We start from the raw sequence: 25,456 nt of genomic DNA on the forward strand, positions 1-25,456 counted from the left end.
ACGGTGGGAAGGAGCCACTCGAGTGCCCTGCAGAGCCCTAACGCTGCCACGCAGCACACATGCCCCACGAAATTACGGTGCTTTGCAGCCCTACAGGGCCAATGCCACCATGTAGCTGTACACCACTAAGGTGCTTAAAAATATATAAATAATTAAAACCCACAACCACTGATGTTTCCTTATTACGAGGAGCTATCACGCCCTGATCCCTGTGAGCAGGGACAGCGGGAGCAGCCTGTTCCTGCTCGGCGCAGAGGTGCAGGAGTTCACCCTGGAGAAGCCGCGAAGCAGCACAGCGCTCTCCAAACACCTTCACGAGCCTCAGACGAGAAACTCTCCGCAAACACAAACCCAGTTACGGCCACACGGCTCCCCCTCGCCTCCCCCTGCAGCCCGGGGCGGCGGCCCGGTACCTGTCAGCCTCCAGCGCTCGGGCCGCGCCAGGGCCAGCAGCCTGCTGGCGGGCAGCCTCGGGGGGACGCCGGCAGCCGCCCCCCGCCGCGCCTCGCTGCTGAGGGGCCGCGGGGCGCCGCCGGCCGCCCGCGGCGGGGCGAGGAGGAGGCGGCGGCGGCGGCCCGGCGGGCACGGAGGCGGCGGCGGCGGCGGCCCGGGGGGAGCCCCGCAGGCGCTGGCGGAGCGCGGCGGGGCGCTGAAGGCGGCGGCCCGAGCCCACGGGGGCGGCGCCGCCCGGCGCAGCAGCGGCAGCAGCCAGGGCAGGCGCGGCGCGTAGCCCGACATGGCGCTGCCGGCCCGGCCGCGCTCCGTGCGGTGCCGCTGCGGCGGGAGGAGGCGCCTCACGGCCGCCGCCGCCGCCTCCACCGCCCATGGGCCGGGGGCCGGGACCCTCGCGGCGGCGGCCCGGGCTGGGGCCGGGCTGCGGCGCGCTGATAAGGCTGCGGGGGGCCGCCCGCTGCCAGCGCCCTCTGCCGCCGCCCGCACGGAGGGAGGGAGAGAGGGAGGGAGGGACACGGCGAGATGGCGGCCGGGCAGGGCGGCTCTGCCCCGGGCGGGTCCTTCAGGATCGCCTCGGCGGCCGCTCTGCCCCGCGGGTCCCACACGAGAAACGGCGGCTGCCGTGCCCGACCCCGGCTGTGGTGTCCCTGGGGATTTACCCCGTGAATCCTGATGGGAATAATCCTGTGCATGGGATACATTCAAATAAGCCTCCATTCTCTTTTATTATTATTATTATTATTATTATTATTATTTATTTTAATACATATCGCTGCGCAGAGCACACACCGCTTCCCAATAAACTTCCCAATAACACAGCTGCCCTTAACCTTGTGTTAAAGAAACTGGGTTATCAGGGACACGTTTTCCTGCAGTCCCATGCCACCGAGCGTGCTGACCCGCACGTGGGGTCCCCATCTTCCCACCCAGTCCAGCCGGCGCTTCACCATTTGTCAAAGTTTGTCAAAAAAGTCAAACTTTAGCCAATTTGTACCACCAACTTGCCAGACTGGGTTTGCAAAACCAGCGTTTGAACCGCTACGAGGCGAAGCGACACTGCAGGTTGACAATTTCTAAACACGCTCTCTGGCTACCACGAGCGAACTCCGCTGCACTGGGGGACATTTTGGGGCCAGCATACCCAGAGAGCCACCACCCCTGGGCTAAACCAGCTCTGCGGGCCCGGTGCCCTCACACGCCGCCCCTCCACAACCCCTCCCCTCGATGCCCCCCGGAGCAGCCTCGGGGCCCGAGGCGCCGCACGGCAGGGCCCAGCCGCTGGGGGCCCTGAGGCGCTTTTTGACGCCGCTCCCCCCCGGCGGCCGCCCTGGGGACTTTTGTGGCGCTCGCGGCCCGCAGGCGCGACCAATCGATCCCGCGGGCGGGGCGCGGCCTGGGCGGGAAGCGGCCGCTGGCTGCCTGCGGGCCCGCTGCCCTGAGGGGGGGAGCCCCGAGCCGCGTTGAAGCGGTGCGAGAGCGAAATAAAACGTCCAGATCCCGCAATACCTACTCATCTGCAGAGCCAGCTGAAGGCACATGCAGCAGAGCTTTACATTACAACTTGTCCTAAGCTTCGGTTCTGAAAAAAAAAAGAAAAAAAAAGTGTTAAAAAAAAAAACACATCAACCCCCAAACTCACAGATGGTTATCCACTCCGCCTAAGCGGTCATGAGATATTTGCACTAGTGGAGTTGCCAGGAGGGAAGAGGGTGCCTAAAATTCTGGCTATTCTCTTCCAGTTTGTTTACCCCACATGCAGATTGCTCTGCTACTGCCTTCAGCACAAATGGCAGCAGCAGCAGCGCAGCACGCAAGTCTCCAGCTAAGCTGCTCACCAGCACAAAAATCAGCAAAAGCTGTGCAAACATCCCTTGGTTCAACTCCAGCCACGGACTGCAATGATGTATTAACCTAAAAAACTACAAAGCCATGTGTGCGCTCACAACTCCAAACCTCGGGATGTCAGAGCTAATAGCTTGGGTTTGGCTGTTTGTTTTTTTTTTGTTTTTGAACTATGTGCAGCTCAGGAAGGATTTGTGCTAGTCCTAAAGGACAAAATATCAGTATATGTGCTTTGCTGTGCTTTTCTAGATGCTGGGCCATCCTCAACACACAATCAGCACTAACTTTTGTCTGGGGTTGTCTTGCAGCTCCCAGTTTACCACGGCAGTAAGCACACATCAGTTTCGGCACTTACCTTTACCCTCTCCGTGACCTGTGAAGCATCGCTAGCTATCACAAAACCAGGTCCAGCGCTGGCCAAAGGCAGACATCACAGGCTGTGCTTATGGATACGGTGAATAGGGAACAAACCACCCCTACTCACACTGTGGAGCGGGTGCAGTCGGAGGAGGAACAGCCTTCTTTCTCTGCTTCCAATAATTGATTTGTCTGTGTTTTGTCATGAAGTTCTCACAGGAAAGTTGTTTAAAAATAATAAAAGATGAACTGGAGATTCTCCCTTAAAGATTTTTGCTTTCCATGGCAGACAGGTACTATCACTACTACCCAGGGTCCTAGAGTAACTGGTGTAAGTAATAAGAGTAATCTAGCAGCCTTGTTCCCCTTATTGTCCACCCACCCCTCCTCTAGTGACCACTTATAGGAACACCCTGAGTGCCATGGCTCTGTCTGGGCAGCCTGCTTACCTAAGTGAAAGTCTGATGTGGCACCTTCCAAATTAGAGGGTGTGGGGAAGTGGGATATCCCCCAAATATCCAAAAGAATATCACAAAAATCAAAGGCTTCTGTCAGACAGAAACAGGTACGTTACCACTTAACTGTGCTAAACTATTTTTAAGCCACAGTTACAAAAAATAATAATAATCAGGGATTCTTCCTTCCATCAGAGAAGCACTGCCCATGGGCCTGGGGCATGTCTGGAGATGAAGACCAGCTGGGGTCAGGAGGTATCATGCTGGGCTCTGCTCCACAACGCAGAGTTTCCCAGGGACAGGCTGTCCCTAAAATTTGAGGCCTGAGGGGAAAAAGTGCACAGAGAGAAGAGAGTCAGGCTCTTCCTTCCATACGTGCCAAACCTTGACAGTGATTCCAAAAAGATCACAGTACTGTGAAAGAATGAGGAAGACTTTCCTGTCAACTAACTGAAAGACAAGGTGAATTCACCCTTTCAAAAGTATTTCTATTTTTATTTATTAATCCTGCAGCAAATTGACAATGCAAACTCCTACAGCTCACTCTGCTGACCCCTATTGCTCTTTGAACTGGGGTAACCAATATGCTTATACACTACCAAACACCATAAAGTCCTATTCTTAGCTGATGCCTCAGCTGATGCTAAAAGTAGCGCTGTTATCAGGCCTGTCATCAACGGAGGATCGTGACTTCACAGAAGATTACAAACCTACACAAAGAGGAGACAACTCTATCCTAAACTGAACTGTGAAGATCTGAAGTAAAGAAAGCAGGGCTGCTGATAAAGAAAGCAAGTCTTCCTCCTTTTCTGAACCTCAAGCTAATGCAGCTGACCCCTTCTGTCTGGAAACAGGATGCAGGTTTTAGTTGCAGGGCAACACCTATGATAATTAAGTTATTGCAATAGCTTCTACAGCTGCCTCATTCAAGAATTTCACAGTCCCAGGAGAATATTTCTGCAGGAAGATAGATGCAGTGGATAACACGGTGTCTTAAACCGGGCACTTAATAGGGAATGTGCTATATTCTCTGTGTAGCTGCTGCTGAAGACTGCTGCATAACAGCACCGAGGAAACAGAAAGCCAGATGCAAGCTTATGATTGTTAAAAAATTAAAAAATATCAGTCCTGAGACAATTTTGAACTTGAAATGCACTGAGCTTGGTGAGCATTGTTGAGTTATTTCAGTCAGTTCTGGCTCCTATCCAGTACTTAAAAAAAAAAATAAAAATATAAATCATAGCTTACGTGCAGCATGATGGGATAGTCTTTGGCTAGGGACATCCAGGCAGTTAATTTAACTGTCACATTGGTGTCTTGTAATGGTACGGTTTTAGACCCTGGCTCAGTGCTGGCAACAAGACACCGCTCACAGGGAAGGCCATTTCAGGACTTAGCTGAAGAACATACCGAGCCTGGAGGACGAGCAGTCGGCAGCAGTTAGAAAACGAAGTTAGCAGAATTGCCCGGAGCCCTCTTTATTTTTCTTGGCAAACCCAAAGGTTCTGCTAATGGAAATATCACTTCTGTAACACGTTCTTAGACTTACAAGACATTTGTAGGAGACAGCTTTTTAACAAAAGAACCTGAATGGGGAGAAATACGAACTCCACTGCCAAGGGAGCGAAAACTCAGACTGAAGTGAGGCGGGACACTAATCAGAGAAGCAAATGTAAGAAGTGGGAAGGGCAGTTCTAAGATAGACCCGTGAATAGGCACAGCACTTTGTTTATTAGAGCAAATAGCCTTTCCTTTCACCAGCATTCAGTGACTCAGCATGGACTTCTACCTCACTTCATCTATATTTATTTTGTCCTGGACTACCTGACACCTGAAAGGGTGTTTCGCTGTTCAAGGCCTTTATCAGTTCAAGAGGTTAGGGAACAGAGTACCAGTCAAGGGATGCCAAAAAACAGGGAAATAGGCTCCCACCCACAAAAATCAAGGTGTAGAACTTGTTGCTGCAGAGAACTGCAGAAGCTAGAAGTATGTGGCCAATTAATAAATGGGCTGAGACAAAATTAATGGGAGACCAAATCCATCAGCAGCTATTGCTGATACAGAGCCTACAGCTCAAGAGGCCTATTAAAAACAAAAGTAATAACTTCAAGAAGGCCCAAGTATATAAACCATGGAGGGATTGTGTCTATACAACCTCTCTCTCATCTTCCTTCTCTGAGCACCTGCTTCTAGCCACTGTCTGATACCACGCGGTGCCTCGTGCAGCATCCAGGCTGCAAACGAAGCCAGCAGAGCTAAGCCTGCTTAAATGCTTTCATGTGTTTTATCATGTATTTAAAGTGCAATAAGGAAGAGGTCTGTGCAAATGCAGTTACTTGAAACACACAGCTAACAAATTACTGCCCAATTTTTGCCAGACTTAAAGGTACTTCTTCCTCCCACTCAAACTTCCCTCCTAATTCTGCGTTGAAATTCAGGCTGTCAATCATATGCAGATTTATTTTATTTTATTTTACTTTAAACAGTCTAGATTGTTTCCTGGCTTCCTGCCTTCAAAATGTTTAGATCCTGTGAGCACCAAAACAAAAGCTGTCCACACAGCGAGTAGAAATTGATAGGTTGGAAGCACCTCGTTAGTGGTGCCATTTTCCTAACACCTCAGAAAGTCACTTTTGCTTGTTTTTCCTATGTGTGTATGCAGTGATTGGCTTCCTAACTCTCTTCACTCTCACATCACTTTTGTATGCAAAATACCTTGGAAAAACCCAACCAATAAAAAGCCCAATTCCATTAGAAAAGTAAAAATGTTAAAATAAAATTTTGTTCACTGCCCACCTCACCTTTTTTTTTTTTTTTCCCCTCATTTTGGTTGCTGTTGGATCTGCCTTTGGACCAAAAGCCTAACTGTCCTAAAGCTCAACACTGCTAAGGATGTGGCAACAAACAGCAAACGACTTCCAGTGAATGCTGATGAGCCATGGCCTTCCTAGGTACTCACCCAGCTATCAAACCAACCGCTTTGATACTTTGCTAAGATCCAAGAGTAATCATTTCATAATGAAATATTTGGGCTAGAATCAACAGAATCTAGCAAGAAATGCTCTAAATAACCCCAGATGTTACTGCAGGGTTGAAGACACAATGCGCTTGGTCTGGTGAGCAGCCTCAGCTCAGTGAATCTGGATGAGATCTCTCCAGAAGACCTGTACAACACAACACATCAGCAATACAACTGTTTCCTGTATTGTTTTTTCAAAAATCCCTGGTCCTGGACTGGGACTGCTGAGCTGCTGCATGCTTTGATACCCAGCTGCCAGAAGATCAGCAGTGCCATTCAACTCACACGTACAAAGGAGCTTCTGGTACTCTCAGAGCAGAGCTGCAGCACACACAGTTACTCGTCTCAGAAAGGCCACACACCTTTCTGATAAAAGGTTTCTGTCGTTTACCAACCTAAGAAGGCTTTTATTTTATTTTTAAAAGACAGTTGTGAGGCGTCATGTCATCTAAACTCTTAGGCTGTTTGACGTTCTCAAAAGGATTTGCTCATGAAGGTCCAGAAAGTCTGAGGGAAGCCAAATGACTGGCTTCCATACAGACTGTCTAGGTGATACTAGGATCGTGCCTTTGCTTGGAGGAAGAGTTTCAGAACATCAAGCCACAAACCAAAAACACAGCCCTATAGAACGAAGCCTTGCGGTGCAGTGTTGACCTCAGGTGGGACCGAGCTCCTTCACACGCATCTCAGCTGACCTACAAAGCTGTGTCAGGAACACCACGACCTGCTGGGTCAGCTCTGAGGAAAACAAGCAGGGGGATATAAAAACCAAGTCACCAAGACCACCAGATTCAGCCTCCAAGCAGCCTCAAGCAGTGCAAAAACATGCTCCTGACCTTTCCTTCCCACGCAAGTTCCCCAGAAAGGGACCAAACCATTTTTTTTTTAAACTAAATGCTTTTAATAGAAAACAAAATACAAAATAACTCTTTCCAGAAAGCAGAAATATTTAATCTCTCCAAATGACAAATTAGAACGTGCTTTTTCTGCAGATCCTTGCTTTAAATGCTGATGATTTATTTCACAAAGTGTTCATGAAACTGATATTGCAACATTTTGAGAAAAATCCAACACTGGCAAAGCTGCCTCTGCGTATGCACAATAATTTAGTAATACTATTTTTTCCCATGTCACTTTGTGTGTGCCTCTCTCTCTCTCTCTCTCCCCCCGTCTCCCTCTTCCTAGATTGCCAACTTCCATTTACGGAAATATTTCTGTGAGGTGCCGTGGTGGATTGACAAGCCCTGCTCCAAACTGGAGTCCAAACTTAGCCCCTTCAGTCCTATCATGCCCTCCCTCCAGCCAAGGCAAGTCACTTATCACCCCTAAAGCCACCACTCTAGCCCTCACCGTCCTCTCCCACCCTCAAAACACAGTGCAACCAGATTCAGAAAGATCCCTAATTAATGGAACATAAATACAAGTATCACAGCTAGTACCAGGAACCAAACCCAAATGACAATGCAGAGATGGGCCCCAACTGAGGTCAGATTTCCATCCCCTTATGCAAAAAGAAAGATGGTATTTTCTACTTAGCTCGTCCAAAATATTGCAGAAGTGCTATAGGGAGCTGTAATATTTGGACCCACAATCGGCGTAGAAAATACAGAATGTTCTTTTAATATAAGGGTCTTCAAATGCTGGTCCTCTGCAATACCAGGAAAACAAAACAAAACAAAAAACACTGGGCCAGTAGTTCTCCACACGCTCAAGCCTCAGTTAACAGTAGGTAAGGTGTGCCCATCGATCAACGCAGGATATTTAAGTGCAGGTCAGCAGCTTATCTGGCTGGCAGCTTCGGTTGTCTGGACCAGGCTTTTGGTTTCCCCAAGCTACTGGACTTCCTCTCCCCTTTTCCCCATCCCTACAAATACAGGATTAGAACGTGTACAGATTTCCATCGCTCCGCCTCCCTCCTTACTCCATTCAACAGCACAGGCCTTTTTGTGGGCAAGAAATTGCAAAGCATTAGCATCACTCTGAACACGCCTTCCAAGGGGGCAGAGGAAGAAAGTGTTTCACAGTCAGTAATCTCAGCTTGTAATGGACTCTGGCATTCATCACACCCACCCGCTTCCCTAAGAAAAAAAACAAAAAAACACAACGATTAATGTTCCTGATTTTCTTGTGCAATTCCAGTCACTAGAAGAAGGTTACAGGCCATAAACTGCACGCTCAGTACGTTATTCATCTGCCCGGTATATACACCAACCAGCTCACTGGAAGACCCATCGGCAGGGGCGTTGCAGTACGTGTTCCGGATGTCCCAGACCCGCACGGAGTTGTCCATGGAGGCCGAAGCGATTAAACTGCTGTCGGGGCTGAAAGTAAGGCTGGTTATGTTGTCCGTGTGCCCCCTCAGTTCTTTGTAGAGGGTTCCCGAAGCCAAGTCCCACAGCTTTAGCCGCTGGTCTTCGCCCGCCGAGGCCAGGTACTTACCGTTGGGGGAGAAGGCGAGCGCCAGCACGGGGCCGCGGTGCCCGGTGAAGAGGCGCACCGAGTTGCCCTGCTGGGTGCTCCACAAGCGCACGGTTTTGTCGGTGGAGCCCGTGGCCAAGTAGTTGGAGTTGGGGTGGAACTTGACGCAGTCCACGTCCGCCAAGTGGCCCGCGTATATCCGCAGCGGGTACGTCCGATCGAACGACCAGAGCCTCGCCGTGCGGTCGTGGGAGCCGCTGGCGAAGTACAGGCTGCAGGGGCTGATGTCCAAATCCCAGACGGGGTAGGCATGGCCTTGGTACAACACAGTGTTTGTAAAGCTTCCCAGGTCCCAGTATCTGATGGACATGTCCTCAGAGCAAGACAAGAGTCCCGAGCTGTCCGAAAGGAACCTCGTGCTGTACACAGGCCCGCAGTGTCCTCGCAGGATCTTCATTTCTGTGCCGGCGCTGTCATCCTCTTCCTCCTGGTCGGGGAGGAGGAAAAAAAAACAAACAAACAAAGAAGAAGCATGTTTATCTGTTCTGCGAATACAGGAACCGCCGTGAGGAAAGCAGGCTGGCGTTACGACAGCAGAATTTATTTTAGACGTGGCGCATTTCTGTGCAACTCTGAGACACGCTGCTGGCGTGCCCGCTACATCTAAGCAATGCTGAAAAAGATGTGGAGATCAGACTTTTTAAATAAAGGTTTTACCCTTATTTTATGTGACCTCATGCCCACTTAAGAAGGCACTTTTAACCTGGGACTGTATGCAAATAAGGAAAAAAAAAAGAGTAGCAGCATTTTAAGATATTTTTCCAAACGTCTTTCGCTTTAAAACACTTGCTAAAAACATCTGCTTACTCCCTGCCCGCTCTCTGCTAAAATTTTGGCTAAGATGTTAAAACAGATCTTGGCATCTGCTCTTTCAGTGTGGTCATTATTGGAAACGAAACTCACAGCAGAGGAAAAGAAACCCAGATGTCTTCAACAAAAGGCAGGAGATGGAAGGACAAGGCGTATCTGACAAGCTGCCTGCTAATTCCTTCCCAGCCCCACACCTGATGCAGCAAGGCCGTGGTATCCATTGCTCTGTGCCAGCTCCACCAGGACGCTTTTACATCCCCACCCTTCAAGAACAGAAAAATATATGCGGCTTATTTAGGTCAAATGATCTATTTTGGGGTAGGAGAGGATGAATAATCACAAAAAGGACAGCAGTGGAAACCTTTTCATCCCGTAATTCTCCAATTCAAGCACCAGGGCAGATGATCACCAAGCAAAGGCTTCCAGGTTTAAAGACCTTTCGGTGAGCTGTGCTGAAGGAATCTGAACGTTTGGCTCCTTTCAGAGGGCATCAACCCCAGAGCCTGCTCAAGCAGCACCTCCTGATAATCCAAGGCTACAGACTGCACAGGTTGCAACACATCTCAACCCAAGAGCGTCCTCACCCAGCAAGTTGGGGTCTCATGGCAGAGTACAAGAAGATAACCACGGCTTAGAATACTTCTGCCTGGTCTCTCGAGCCCACCCCTGCTCAGGACTGTCACGCTGACCCTTTCTAGCAGCACTGACCCCCTGGTTTCACGCCCTGCATCTCTGCCAGCTCTCTGCCCTCCCAGCTTTGCACTCAGGGGCAGATGGCAAGCCGTGCTCAGCAGCGCTAACTCTCTGCAGCGATCGCTGCCCATGGGAGCTCCGTGGCATGGCTCGGAGCCAGCTCCATCCCCGCCACAGAGGTGAGGCACCCAGGCACTGCAGGCTCCAGCACGCAGAGCCCCATTCTTATTCAAATGGATTTTTTTTCTGCCTCTGATAGAGCAGCGCTGGCTGCCTGCTGGGATCCACGGCATCTCCAGGCTACCTTACCGCATTAAAAGAGACACTGGGACCTGCAGCATTTTGTACTCCCTAATTACAGCCAAAAGATTCCTGACAAGTTAGCAGAGGAGGCCCTACACTTTTTCCTCTTACAAGCACACGCTCTTCTTCCCTTACATTACAGTATTTTTAAATAAGCTGCTACAGAAGCATTCAAAACCACACTCCTATAAGGTTGCAGGTAGCAAGTCTCATCTTCCTCTTCTGTTGGAATCACTTAGCAGAAACACTGCACACTTGTGTCAGAACTCACTGAAAATGGAGCACCGATAATGCTTCTGAGTCACCGCATTTTTCGGCTTCCTCCCCGTCCAAGTCGGTCTGCTGACCAGATCAACACAGCAGCTGGAAGTGCAGCCGCTGAACTGCTGCCTCGCAGAGCCCATCTTCCTTTCTTTGTCAGGTCAAGCACGTTCCTCCTCGCATCCTGCGGCTACCACGACGTAGGCGAGCGATTACAGCAGCTACGGAAAGGTTACAGCCTGTGCTATAAGTCAGCAGGGGGGCAGGGAAACCCTCTTCGTACTATTTTTTCCAGGATTCCCATTGCATGCACTGAGTATGTTTCCTGGGTGTAACACACCGCCGGGCACTACCGAGACAGCCATTAGCTCCTTCTGAAGTGGTTGCTGCTGCCGGTCAGCACAAACAGTTTGTAATTCCTTGGATTGTTCAAGAAATTAAGTTATATACACCTATTTTAATCAATAACCTACAGACACACCTAGAAGCTGCTTTTATGATTTGTACTCCCCACTTTGAAAAGACTGACTATCGAAACAGATTTTAAGTAATAGAAGAGAACTGGAAAGCCAACACTATTAAAATGAGCTCTACTCCTCAACAGTGAGTAGGAAATCTTCCTCAGCAAGTACAAGACTCCCCAAAGTTACATTATTAAGAAACTGGAAAAAAAAACTAAAACATTGCCATGTTTTGTTACATAGGACACCTTCTGAATGAGCTGCCCGTGAACAGGCTACCCCAACTCCTCAGCTATTGCTGAAATCAGCAATGGATGTTACATGGCAGTTATCTGGACCCAGAAAACTTACGTGCTCTACTGCATTTGACTTTGTGAGCAAACATTACCTAGCTGACAGAAATTATCTTGATCCTTCCACCCGGCATAAGCCGCAAGGGAATGTGTGAGCCCCAAAACCAAATAAGCCACAGAACAAAAAGCCCCTCCCTCCCCACCCCAAAATAAGCTTTATTTTGCTCTAACCAGTAACAAGTTTCCATCTTCTCTCTCATCCTGCAGCATTCCTAAGGTGTGAAAAGGAAAGCTCCATTACCTGCCTACAGCAGGGATCTCCTAGCAGGGAAAGGTGAGAGGGCAGCCACCCCGGCTTTTTTTGCAGGATATTTTCACTGCTTCCTCCCAAACTCTCTCCCCTCTGCCACACGAGCTGTCAGCATCATCCCTGCGCACCGCCACCTGAAGGACCACTGCCACTCAGCGCCCTAAAAGTGAAGCCAAATGGGGTCGAGTCTGGCTCCCCAGAATTTAAAGGGCTGCCACAATTACGGCTTGGAACAAAGATGATTTTCTGTTGTTGATTTATGTAGTACCAGCAACAACCATGGCAATGGTGCAAAGAGACAAATGATAAGGCCGGTAAGCACACCAGGGCATCACGCTGAGCAAAATTCACTAAAAATACATCTGGTAACACCCAGAAGAGAACTCTGACTTCACTGACTCAAGAACCTTACATCAACTAGGAAAAACTGTTGATCTCTAACACTTTTGTCAAACTACAACCTCATCTATATATATATACATACACACACAATAAGAGCTAATAAACCCAACAGTGTAATTTTAGTGCCATCCTGGAAGAGATCCACTGAAACTACCACAGTCCCAGACATCTGTAACTTCTCCATAAACAGAATGACTTCTTTGCTTGCAGCAGGTCAGAAACTGAGCTAAAGACTGATCATTTGGGGCTCTACTTGAATGTAACACTGCATCCAAATCTAATTATACCATACAGGAATCAAACAGAACGAAGAAACCCTACAAAAATCAGCCAAGTGTAACACCCTCACAAGCTATTCTACAGAACTCACTGAAGCAATGTCAAAGCACATCAGGATTTTTTTGTCGTCGCAGTTTCCATCAAATTTATGGCTGTGGCCAGGGTGATTTTGTTTGCTCTGTCTTGGCACCTGTGGCTTCTGCTGCAGTGGTACCCATGCAGCTAGCGGTCTGCTCCCACCCATGAACCCACAGGTGCCTGGATATATTCACTCAGTGCTCCCAGACACCAGCATTTATTTCCTTTATAGTCCTCAGGCTTTTGTTTGCATTCAGGACACACAACAGCGCATTCAGGCTGGTATTCCCCCTTCACTCTGAACTCCTGGTCAGGTCACTATTTGTTTAGCATGTGAAGTTGTTCAGAGCAATGACAACTTTGACTTGCGCTTGTCTTTGACCATTTTTTTTTTTTTTAACACCTGTGCATAAATACTGAGGGATACACAAGGTATTAAATAACCAACGGCAGCCATTTGTACTTAAGCTCCTGCAGCTGTTTCCTAACGCATGTAAGATATGCAAATATGTGCCAACAAAAAGCTCATACACGCTCCTGATAACCTGGCGCTCTCTCTTTTCTCTAGTCTGGAGCCAAAGAAGGTGACCTGTTGGTTTACCAGAGAAATCCTCCTCTGTCACAGGTTATGTACATTTGGTTTCCATGACATGCAATCCACTGTCACGTGTCCTATGAACTCTTGCAGCTCATAATGAAAACAAACCCGGAGCTTCACCTTGGGTTGGCCTGACCCACTTACCTCAGCAGAAGGGGTTAACCTGGGCAGTGGCGAGCTCTGCTATCTCACCTGGCTGCCTGCCTCTAGGTCTCCAGCTGACTAACAAAGCAATCCCTAACCAGACACCTCCGTACTCCAAGCTCTCTGCATTCTTCCAAGACAAACAGAACCTTGCCACCAGGTATTTTTTTTACAGGTAGAAAATAAAACAGTGGAAAAAAAAAGGATGCTTCCCATGCTAAACGCTCAACAGAAGAACAAATGCGTTTTTTCTTCTTTTTTCCTTCAAGAGGGGAGTGATTAAACAAAGGAGGAGTCATAAATTCTGATCTCTAACCAGATATAAGACACTACGTGGGCAGCTGTGACGAGGGGTGGAAGGGTGTGACTAGGAGGTAAAAAGAAAAAAAAAAAAGAGAGAACACTAGAAGATGCTATCTAACCCAGCATGCGAAGGCACAGATATCCCTGTCCTCATCTCCAGCACTCGAGAAAGCGAGAATCCTCTGAAGTTTCTACCCTGCTGACTCTTTTAACACAATTATTTTGCATATTTTTTTTCATACTAACTCTTCACCTCTGTTAGGGTGACTAGGGTGAAAAAAAATACAGTTTTTCACTTAGGTGTACTTTGTCCTGAGCCCTCAGACCATTCTTACTTTATTTTTCTCTTCCTGTTTCTCTCTCCTTTTCTCCATCCTTCTGACTGCTTGTTCTGAATTGCTCGTCTTCCAGTTTCCATTCGCTACAATGTGTTTGTACTGCCCACATCTCCTTGTTTCACCCTCCCACCCATAAGAAGGCTCCACGCGTCCTAGGGAAGGGAACCTTCCCAAGTGACCTGTCCTTAACGGGCTGCCGGCATAATGGGATCTGGTCAAGGTCAAGAGAAAGAGGGAAATCAGGACCTAGGACTAAAACTGTGACCTGAGAACATCTTCACTACACCTCAGCGCAGTGCTTACAACCACGGCAGGGAAGAATAGGGATAAGAGCAGGCTATGAAAACTGTGTGTCGGGGCAGACAGGCTGTGAACGGCCTCGCAGTCCCCTAAGACACTCAAACACGCACGTCAGAAATACCTCAACAGAAAGGGATACGTGTGCGGGGTGGGGAATTGGGGAAGGGGTATCCAGACCTCCTCATCCAGGATGTCACAAGCCAGGCGGATGCGGGACACATCGACGAGGTGGGGCTCAGATTTTAACTTCCTGGAGCGCAGGCTCCACAGCTTGACGCACGAGTTATCGAAGCCGGCAGCGAGCAGCTTGCTGTTGGGCGAGATCTCGGCCGTGTTCAGCAACTGCTCCGTGTTATAGAAGGCATAGAAACAGATGGTGGTTAGGGAAGGGGGCCCGTCCTTGACGCGTTTGATGCTGTCCTGCAGTAGGTCCAGCGCCGCCTCGTTCTGCAGGATGGCGGCCGGCACCTCGCTGGGCTCCAGCCCGTTGCTCTCGCTGCGCGAGGAGCTCCCGCCGGCGTAGAGCTGGTAGTCGGTCCTCTTGGCGGGCTGCACGTCCAGGTGGATGTGCAGGGTCAGGACTTTGCACAGGGCGTTGTTGTTGTCACTTTGGAGGTAGCGAAGAAGGTAGTTGTAGCTGTCCTCTTGAAGGCGGACGACGTACTTGTTGTCCAGAAAAGCCCGGAGCTTCAAGTTGGACAGGATATCTTGAATAGTCATGGTAGTCTGCAACTGCTCAATGATATCCTTCTGGCTGGCGTTCTGCAAGAACATGCCATGGAAGCGGCTGTAAAAACTGTCCACTGTGCTTTTCAGGCCATTCTGGACCATGTTCAGGTGGAGGTAGACGAAGAGGGGATACAGAAGAGGCATCACTTCATGGCTGTGCTGAGAATCTGAATCTATACATAAAGAAAAAAAAAAAAAAGAAGCAACAAGCTTTGAATGATTTCTCAATCTACTTTCTTCTAGGAATAAAACAGAGCAAGGTCAATTACTGCACAAAGTCTCAATGGTGGCATAAGAGAGCAGGGCTCTGGAGACCTTTGTAGGTGCATCTACCTGAACCCCTTCATCTGCTTAGAGGGGACACCCGGTATCTGTTACAGATTTCACCAGAGATTTAAAAGTGAGGTACATTATCAGAATTAAAGGCAGAGATTTCAAAACCCCTTTTAGGTGCGGGTCACTTATTAAAATAGCACCTCGAGCTACGTGACAACTGGATTTCCCCCATGTATTTAAGAAAAAAATGTGTACAGTGTTTATTGCAATAACTCTAAAATATATTCATTAAACATATTAAATGCTATTTTAAGTAGAAGTCAAAATTATTTATCTGGCTTGTGTGGGCCTGAACTCTGGTGGCTTTTTTTTCTTCAGTTTCAATAAAGCTTGCATGTGGTGCTTTGGATGGAACTGATTTGTCTCCAGGGGAAAGGAAGCTGCAGCTTCCAAAACGTACTGCAGTACGCCGGGCTGGTTTTATTTCTGTGCCTGCTCATGAGCACGCTCCCTCTGTCTCTGCCAAGGCAAATCCCAGCAGTAATTCCTTGTACACAGTGTAACCAACTCCTGATTAGGCTATGCTGTACCTTGCAGAGACTGATCTGGGCAACAGCTCCACCCCTCCTTCTTGGGGCTGCACGCAGCTGAGCCCTGCTGCCCAACGCCGTGGCACCACACGGGGCCACAACAACGATTTACTGGGGGCCCAGATGTGCAAGTACAACATCTGAATTACTGTGGGAATTCTGAAATCTGTGGTCTATATGTAATAAAAGCACGAAGCAGCTGGCAGCTGCTCTTTTCCTGCTATGTCAGCAGGTGCTCGAGTCCTGAAACACAACTAGGGAAGGACCTCACTCTGCAACAGGAGCAACGGGGAAGATGTAGGAAGCTGGCAGAGATGGGACGGATGAAAACGTTCCAAGAAGACAGGAGGAGAGGTTGAGGGACCTGGCTCTGTCTAGCCTGGAGAAGACAAAGTAGGTATCTAACTCCTGCCTTCAGTACCCAGTGGGATGTTATGGAGGAAACGGAGCCAGCCCCTTCTCAGAGGTGCACAGGGGAAGGGTAACAGGCAAGCTGCAGCAAGGGAAATTCTCACCAAATTGCTCAGCCTTGAAAACAGGGGCAAGGCTAAGACTTTTTTGCCTCTCTCTTCCTGCCTACTTCCCTCCCTAACTTTCTATTTTCTATGTACTATTCTCAATAATCTTGTCTGCTTTCTTATTCCCACCTCTGGCACTCATAAGGACATTTCCAGGAGCAATTTTATTTTTTATTTTTAAATTAAAACCAACCAACAAAACCAAACCCAACACAACATGATTGTCCTCTGCACCACACTACAGAATGATAGTATTTTCCTTTTCTGTCATATACATCTAGTCTCAAAGCCAAGAAAATCCATATTTTTTCTAATTGTAGTAGCTGAAATCTCAAAACTAGAAATCAAAAGTTTCAGTTAGAAAAAAAAAAAAAAGACTTTAAATTTTATTACTCTGTCATTTACTCATTGAAATGACAAAAATTCACATACTTTTCTTTTTCTTGCTTCTTGATATTTACCTGTGAGAAAATTGCGTAATCGTCCAAACTGTACTTCATATTGCTGTGGCTCCGCCAGGCAGGGAGCTGCAGACACAACGTTGGCACAACCAGATTCAGATTGGACTGTGAAACGAAATAAAATAAGATTAGGATTTAAGAAGTTCTGCATGTGTGTCTTGAAACAAAGCTTCTCATAAAACCCCAGTTAATGCAGCCACCAAGATGACGTTTTATATTTCATATTGTCCAGGGAAGACACAGTCTGAAGCACCTAAGCACAGCATTTATTAAATTTAATCTAAAGTCACACAATCTAGACATATCATGAATGGAGAACTATACTGAAGGTTGTTTTTTTTATTTAAAAAAAGCTTAGCTTCTGCTTGCTCCCCCACTGCCCCAAACATGTTTCTAAGCTTTCAGATATAACACTGAATTTACAAGAAACAGAGCAATGTTGTCACAGATCCCTTTAGAGTTTTACGAGATAATTGCAGCTTTATTGCTTCACAGTCAAAAGATGAGGAAAGCAAACAACATCTTCCTCCAAAACAAAGTCTGTTCTTCAGCTAGACCCAGCACCCATCGAGGACATCAGGTGTGCAGTAACACCACCTCTGAGTACTACGGTCACCTGAGATGGTATTAAACTGTTTTTCTGAGTCAGGATCAGCTCTCGTAAATGTCTTTCTGAATTACCTAGAAAGGAAAACGGCTTTTCTTCTTCTGGCACAAAACCTTTGCTCTTCTGTTAAACACTCACAACCTGACAGGGGGCTTGGTGCAAGTTTACAACACCCCCCAACATCACCTAAGCCTACACAAGTTCTAATGACTAGAAATTGAAATAACATTTACCTTTCTAAATTGTAACTGATATATTGAATTCTTCTACTCTTCTAAAAACATGACGAATCAAAGAGTTTTAATCTTGTTTTCATCTTCCCCTCACTCCATATTCCCAGAGCTTACAGAAGTACAGAAAGTGTATGTACAGACCCTGAACTCAGCTTCAGAAACAGAGCTGGGCTGTGCTCATCATCCCCCCATGGGAAAAGAAATACAGATCCCAGTACCAACACCTTATCTTCTATCCAGTCAGTATCAAAACAAGCACACCCCATTCAAAGACACAGACACATCACACTTTCTGCAGCCTGGCTGCTTCATACACAGTGCTGGTAACAGTCCCAGGCTCAGGGCTTTGCATGAAAACTCAGAGCAGCAATTCATAAAAGCAGCAACTTTTTTTCTTTAACATTTCTGTAACGCAGCATACTGGTATTAATTAATTCAAGAATCTTTTCTATTTGGGCTGACAAATGAATATATTCTCTCATGATGAATACTGATTAAACTCTGCACTGCACACAAACGCGGCAACTCCAGAACAATTAACAACAGCTTTTAATGTCACCCCTATCACTCATGGCAAAGGACACCAGAAAGTCAGAAATACGAGGGCTTGACTTTTGTGCTGTCACAGGGCTGCATGCAACAGCCAACTCTTCACGGCATGTTGGTGGCCTCATTTCAGCACGAACATGCATGACTTGCCACCCTGCCTGTGCCACACAAACACGAGCCGTGCTTCTTTGGTTTTATAACGTGCTCCCTCCTTGCCACCTCCTTAATTTTCCCTGTATAAATAATGTAATTCCAAAATGAAGATGGACTTCTTGCCTTTTTTTTTTTGGGGGGATCAACTGATCCCAAAACAAGAGAGTAAATTTTCAGGGTTTTTTTTTTCTTTTTTTTTTTTTTTTTTTTTTACTCCTGCTGGAAGTAGAACACTGTCTGTATCCTTCTTGCACATTAACAGATCCACTCTAGTTTCTTTTCCAGTTTCCCCAGTGGCCCTACGAACACTTACTGGAAACATCTGCTCCTTGACTGCACTTCCTGTAATTGCAACTCGAGAGCAAATTCCAAGGAACCCGTTCCTAGTTCAGGGACACTGACAGCACCCTCCTGGTCTCCTGCTGTGGCAGGAGCAGCGCTGCTCCTCTGCTACTGTCAACACCGTTTCACAGCAACTGACTCCTCTTTTATGTGAGCGAGATCAAGTGGAATTTTACATTAATTCCGACAGTCCTACGCGTTGCCAGAATCCTGCGGACAACATCAGAGAAACCTGTTCCTCCGCCACTTATTCTGTCCCTCAGACACCCTTCCGCTTCTTTAAAGAAGTATGGAACTGTCACGAGGAAGCTCTGAGCTGTGTTTTAGTGCAAAAACTAGAGTTGTACAAATATAGCAAGTGCGGAGAAGGGATGAACAGAGGCGGCTCTGGGGTAAGACAAAAAGAAATGCCAAGGTAAAACGGAAAAAGAAAACTATTTAAAACACCCAAACCAGCGGACACTTTTCACTTCGAAAGAAGAAATCACAGAATTAAAGACAGAAGTAGGCAACTCTCCCATTTATAGAGTCTGACTACTTTCAAAGGCAAAAAAAAAAAAAAAAAAAAAAGATGTGAACAGAAAAAGCAAGGTGAGTTTTGTTAACAAACAAAGACGTCTTCAGAAAAAAAAATACTTAATTGCTTTCCCTGAAATAAAGCAACACAGGCTTCAGAATCTGGTCAGCTTTCCTTCAGCTGCCTCTTTTATCAGGATACATACACGCTGGGATTTTCTTTTTCGGCACATTCATTCACGGAACTGCAGCATATTCACTGGTAGCTTACTACCAGCATGCCTGACGTGGAAAAGTAGTCAGCAGCAGCAGAATACATGATAGCAGGCCATTTTCAGTTCTAATGAAAACTGATGACTAAGTTCTGAATCACCAGCCACAAAGCCCTTACGCTAGCATGAAGATACAGACTAATTATAAGAAATTTACTAATAACGTTTGTTGGAAGATTAGTAAAAAGACAAAAATCAATCACACACTCATTCACACTTCACTGACGTTCTTTTCCTGCATGATGCCGTATGTGAATGAAAGAATTTGCAATCCAATCCAGCTCTCATTGAGATATTTTGCCTCCTCCTGGTATTGATTGGTCTCAAGTTCTAATTCCATTCCAACACCGACCCTTCTATCCACTTCTCTCCTAAAACCTCTTACCAAAGCAAAGCCAGTCCAAAACAATTTGTCATTTTATTCTGGTTCCATTTCTCCCCCAGCTCGCCCCAGTATTACTTCAGGGAGTTGCAGCACGTGTCTGACTGTTAACTCTGAAAACAGCAAGGAAATCAAAAGTACTAAGAAGGTGCAAGTCACCTCTTATAACAAAATATTACTCAATTTCCTTCAGGTCCCCAAAAAAGTCAGCCTATACATTTACCTATCTACCACTCATCTTTGGATTGTGATTACAGCAAAATATGGGCAGAAAAAGCCATTTTGACATCTGGTCTTATCTAGCAACAATCACAGAGTTATACAGCAACTGATGTTGTGTCAGATCAAGTTATATCACAAATAAATAAGGTCCCTACCAGTCTTAGCCTGGGATACAGTCACAAACCAAGCAGGTTCATTAAAAGAAAACACTTTCTCCTTGTTCTCTCACCCAGAGTTTGGCCTAGTATCTTCTATTACTTTTAAATCTAATTTTAATCTTTATATCCTCCACATTGCTTGCATCCATTCAACATTTGTACCTGCTCAAGTACTAGCATAGTTTTTTATAACAAAGATAATAATTCCTATGAAGATGGTCACAGGCAGAATTTGGACCAGCTGGTAGTGTAGCAGGATCCAGAAGCCTTTAAGAAAGAGGAGAAAGGGCACATCGGGAAATAAACTGTCTCATGGACTGAAGGTTTTATTTTTTTAATTTTTTTCCAAGTGACACATCGGAGCTTTCACAACTTGAAACTGACGAGGCCAGAAAATGAAACAGCCTGCATCACTCCGGTTTTACATGATACCGCTCTCCTTGAGTGCAAAGGTACATTTTCTTGCTTCTACTTAATTCATGTAGGTTCTTCTCACCTCTGTCCCAAAGCACCACTACTCACCAGACTTCACACTTTTTGGGATATAACATGTATTTTCCGCTATCCAAACCTGCTGTTTCACTGCCCATGCCTCTTGTTTTGTTCCATTTCCATCCATATTTTCATTCTTTAAAGGCTCATACTTCATACCAACTTGATACTGGGAAATTTCTTTGTTTCAAAAGGAAAGCTGCCCGTAGGTACAAATTCACCTAGTTACCAACATATCTGCTCACGCTTGCACGCACAGAAAACATTAGGATTACCTGTGAGATTAGCTGCCATCTCTTCAGCAGTCTGACACAGCCTCAGCCCTTGTTTTAGGGGACCTTCTGAGTCCACATACTGACGGCGCTTGAGGTAGCAGGACACCGCCATCTGAATCTGTTCTGTGCGTACGCGTTTCATGACCTAAAAGACAAGAAAGAGATGATGGTTTGTTACTGTGTAGGTATCTGTTAAGACCAACATACACCAGAGCTGTACGAAAAACAACAAACAGCTCAGCATTTTCATTGCTGAAGTCAAAAAACTTCATCACTGAAATATGAAATAAAGCCTGCAGGCTCAGTACTAAGGCATAATCAGACACTTTGAACCAGATCCCTGAAGATATTTTGCTGCCTAATTCTACTAATTTCACTGAGGAATCCAAAATACCATTGAGGATTCTGGACTAAAACTGCAGTGATCAGCTGAAGTGTTTGATTTTGTTAAAAACAATTCTTAAAAAAGTGAAGGTTTCTCCTCTACCAAATGATACCGAGAGTCAAGGAAATGAGAAGTTAAGATACAAAGAAGAAAATTTCAGAATCACAATGCTTTAAATAGCACACCTATTTGAACTGTTTGGGGAGCAATAGGTTATAGCCTGAATTTAAAGGTTAGAGCCAGACTTCTGGTGCTTCAGTCAGGTAAGCTCCCAGAAAAAAACAAGGAAACTAAAATCAAAAGCAAAGCCTTCTGCCTTTTACACCTGTCCCAATACACGTACATTTCCCTCATATATATATATATATATATATATATATATATATAATCTTTTGAAGGTTCCGCTAAATAGATTTTGAAAGCCATCCTCACAAACACCACCTGGTAGCATCTCCAAGCCAAAAGGAGCCTGGTGCTTGCTTTTAGCCTCTGCCTTGTACTGAAAGCCTCGGGAAGATGAATGCAACAGCTCCCCTGCTACTTGAGCAGCTACCAGTAGTCAGTGGCCTGGCAATCCTTAGGCAATAGCTATCGATTCTACAGACAACTTCAGACAACCTGAAAGGCTTTAAAACAAAAAGAACTAAGCGACAGTTTTATTCTACTAGAACAACACGGTACTGGCTGCCTCAAAATAGTTCCACACCTTACAGCACTGCTACTGAAGACCAGCACACGTTTTGCACGTGCTCTTGCTTTCTGGTTTGAGCAGCTAAATCCTACAAAACACAGCTTCTAAGACAGGCAGACAGGGATGCCTTCTCTTTTCCCTCTTAAGAAGAGAATTTCTAAAAGCATGGCTGGAACCATGATGCCTTCTACAGTACCCATGCACGCTCCAGTGCTTACCCCAGGTGTTAGAGCAATAAATTCTCTGTGAAGTTCCAGGCAGATGGGATGCAAGGTTTTAGCAAAACTCGCTTCAAACAGATACGTGGAATTGCAAACCCGTATGCTCTGGGGAAAACCTTAAAAAGCTTTCCATTTGTTCTCACAGGTGAAGTAACTGTTGAGGGTGGGGAAGGGGCACCAACAGGTGTGGAGTTTGGAAAGCACTTCCAGATAGACCTATTAAAATCATCAGCTTCAACCACAGCTTATTCCACTCCAAAAACAAATTTCCTTTTAATCTTCCTTGCAATTAAAATAAATTACATCGACTTACCCTGTCTCAAATCCAACACTTTTTCTGCTGCACAAAACAGCAGAAGACACAACACCAGTGAAATCTACAAAGAAGGGTGGACACAGGGGTTGACCAGCAGCTGAGCACCCTCCCAAAAAACAGCTCTTATCTAAGCCTCACAACGTGTTACACTGACATTCTGCATTTCAGCCAGCAGCACGGGCTCGTGTACGAATTTCCCACCCAGGTCCACCCTAATGCTTCTGCATGCAGTCTGCCACACAGCTTGGGTTAGGGCAGCAACCTAATTGAATTTGTGATGCTCTCCTGGTTGTGCATTTCAGCTCTAGAAACTGTTTTGGAGGGTTTGCATCTAACACTGCTAGATTTGGATTATAGTCCAAAGAAACTTGCTCCCAAAATAGCACTGAACAGACTCAACTCCTCGTTTCTGAAGTGGTTTAGCAATCAAAACTGGGCAAATCAGCCTCAGGTCTGTGGCTCAGAAACAAAGAGAATCTAGAAATATCCTTGCCTGTGCATTTTTCTGTAGTTACAGGACCAATCTGCACTAGACTTGGCGAGAAAGCCCTTATCCATTAGGGGACACCGTGCATAGACGGATCATTCCTCATTAACTCCTCGTGGAGCAGAGAAACTGAAAACCGATCTGTGAGAAACGCAGAAGTGCAGGGCAGCCTTTGGAGTGACAAACAAGAGGAGCACCGAAATCAGTCTTCAACTGCTGAGCAGAGGCAGGTGAGCAGCAGCAGAAATAGATCATTTGAAAACAGAGGGAAAAAAATACACAACTGATTAACCTGTAGCCTCAAATTCCAACACCAGGATTTAAGTATTTCAGGAGCAAGAGAGAAGGGCCCGGGAAAGGAGCAGTGACTGGCAGCTGATTCAAGTCCGAGCTTTTGCAGAGCTTTGGGGATAACAGGGAAGCCCCAGTTTCTTCAGCCAGGATCAGCAAGGTGACATTTGCTTTGTGCAATCTGTCCATTTTCTTGCTCCATTCGCAGACTCTGTGCGCTCCTCCTAGCTGCCAGAGTACTGAGTGCTAAAGCGGCATCTCAAGGAGGTCTTCTTCCCCACTCCCAGGTGACAGAGCAGCAACTGCCTTCCAGGAAACAAGTCTTCACCGGACCCACACTGCCACCCCTACTTTCATTTCAGGTTTCTTTCACCTTCCCATTATCTCTCACCCTCAGCATGTCATAAGGAAACATCACAGGAGCAGGGAAACGCGCTCACAGTGAAAGATATAAAATAAAAAGTGCCAGAAGAGCAAAACCAACATTCCTGCAAATGTTCGTTAGCAAGCCCTCGAAACTAGAGTTTATCATAAAATAAACAGGAGAAAGGCCTGCCAAAACGCCTTTAATGGGTTCAAGCTGAGCCAGTTCACAACAGGTCAATGATGCAGAATTTAAAGACAAAAAAAAAAAAAAGACAACTTTGCTGTTTTAACCTCTGCATCACTTTTGAGACTAGATCTCGTAGCTGAAGATAACCTTCAAAATACGCACGGAGCAACCCCTGCCTGTGTCTGCAGAAAGCGTGAAACGATCGTGCACGAGGCTGAGCTGCCTCACTCTTCTCAAACACCCAGAGAGAGCGATAAATACTAACACCACTCATTATTTCTACCGATAAGCCAAACACGTAAGGAAAGAGAGAAGAAATATCGCATCAAGGGTCTGCCCAGCTACAGTGCTGAAGTGTCACAAGTCGGAGCAGCCAAAAAAGGGTACGGGGTTACTTTTCTTTGAGGAACCAAAAACGGAGAAGAACCCCAGCAGAGAGACCGATCGCACAAAACGCAAGTTCCTCTTTCCTAGAAGATTAGCTGAGCACCAAGCATTAGGCCAAGGAAGTTCATTTCCTGCCTGTCCTACCTCTTGGATACAGGTTTAGGCAGATTCCCCGGCCCTGAAACATCACCAGCACAGACGTACGGGGGAAAAAAAAAAAAAAAAGCTTGAAAACCAGTGTTGGAAACGCTGCTTTTTGGGACTCTGCCTTCCTGCCCTGCCTCTGGGACAGCCCGCTCTCGCTCCCAGGAAGACCTGTGGGCAGGGAACCACCAGGAGCACGCAACCCCAATACAAACAAACAGAGAGCCACCGGCAGGAAAGCCCATTTGGAGCGTTCTCCACTAAAAACAGCGTCCCGGGCCTCAGCTCGTGAATCCCCCTGGCTTGTAGCTTGGCGATGCTCGGCTCATCTCGGAGCTGCACAACTTCGGCAGCCAGCACGGTGCCGATCAACCCGCGCTCAGCGGCCGGGGGGGTGCCGAGCAGCCGAGGGGCGCTCCCCACGGCCCCAGCGGGGTTTCGGGGGAGCCCCCCCGGCTGCCCGGCTCCCCCTTTGGACCCCACGGAGGGCGGATTCCGCCCCCTCCACCTCCACCGCGCCCCCGCGCCCGGCTCCCGGCGCCCAGCCCCGGCCCTGCCCTGCCCGCGGCCGCCGCCGCCGCCTCCTCCTGCCGGGGCCGGGCCGGGCCTGCGGGGCCTCGCCACGAGGCTGCCGCCGGCCCCCGCCGCCTCCTCCCGCCGCCGGGCGGCGCCGCTGCCCGTCCCCGTGTCCCCGCCGCGTCCCCGCGGGGTCCCCGCACTCACTGAGCATCGCAGGCGGCGGCGGCGGCGGGCGGGCGGCTGCGGGCTGCGGGCTGCAGGCGGGGGGCGGGCGGCGCTGTCACTGCGCCCGGCGGCACCGAGCGGGGGCGACGCCGCCGCTGCCGCCCGGGCTGGCGGGGGCGGCCGGGGCTGCCCGGGGACCGGCGGCCGGCGGCGGCCGCTCCATGGCTGCTGCTGCTGCGGCTGCGGCTGGGGCTGGGGAGGGAGCGGGGAGCGGGGAGCAGGGAGCGGGGCGGCCCCCGCGCAGGCGCCCTCCGGCCGGCAACGATGGGCGCCGCCTCCCGGGGA

At 47.7% G+C, this 25,456-nt stretch overlaps 2 protein-coding genes across 4 annotated transcripts in view; both read right to left on the reverse strand.

The window, feature by feature from the left end:
- ABCB10 (ATP binding cassette subfamily B member 10) overlaps positions 1 to 922 on the reverse strand; it is a 28,187-nt gene extending 27,265 nt beyond the window's left edge. Inside the window, exon 1 of the mRNA XM_082757390.1 lies at positions 414 to 922. Coding sequence (XP_082613516.1) covers positions 414 to 738 — 325 coding nt within the window. The 5' untranslated portion in view covers positions 739 to 922. The remainder of the gene's footprint in view (positions 1 to 413) is intronic.
- A 4,642-nt stretch (positions 923 to 5,564) lies between these two features.
- On the reverse strand, positions 5,565 to 25,384 carry TAF5L (TATA-box binding protein associated factor 5 like). Of its 3 annotated transcripts, XM_082756076.1 has the most exons (6): positions 25,151 to 25,384; positions 20,953 to 21,097; positions 16,752 to 16,856; positions 14,355 to 15,079; positions 8,339 to 9,031; positions 5,565 to 8,204 (listed from the first exon to the last, which is right to left on the reverse strand). In XM_082756076.1, the coding sequence occupies exons 2-6, from the start codon at positions 21,092 to 21,094 to the stop codon at positions 8,187 to 8,189; spliced, it is 1,683 nt and encodes a 560-aa protein (XP_082612202.1). In that variant the 5' UTR covers positions 21,095 to 21,097; positions 25,151 to 25,384; the 3' UTR covers positions 5,565 to 8,186. The 3 variants fall into 3 exon arrangements, with proteins under 3 accessions (XP_082612202.1, XP_082612201.1, XP_082612203.1); XM_082756075.1 differs by having other exon boundaries at positions 5,565 to 9,031; XM_082756077.1 differs by lacking the exons at positions 5,565 to 8,204; positions 8,339 to 9,031 and adding an exon at positions 9,096 to 10,892.
- Between the last annotated feature and the right edge of the window lie 72 nt (positions 25,385 to 25,456).

The sequence above is a fragment of the Aythya marila genome (genome assembly GCF_965140915.1).
Source record: "Aythya marila genome assembly, chromosome: 3".
Classification (NCBI taxonomy): Eukaryota; Metazoa; Chordata; class Aves; order Anseriformes; family Anatidae; genus Aythya; species Aythya marila.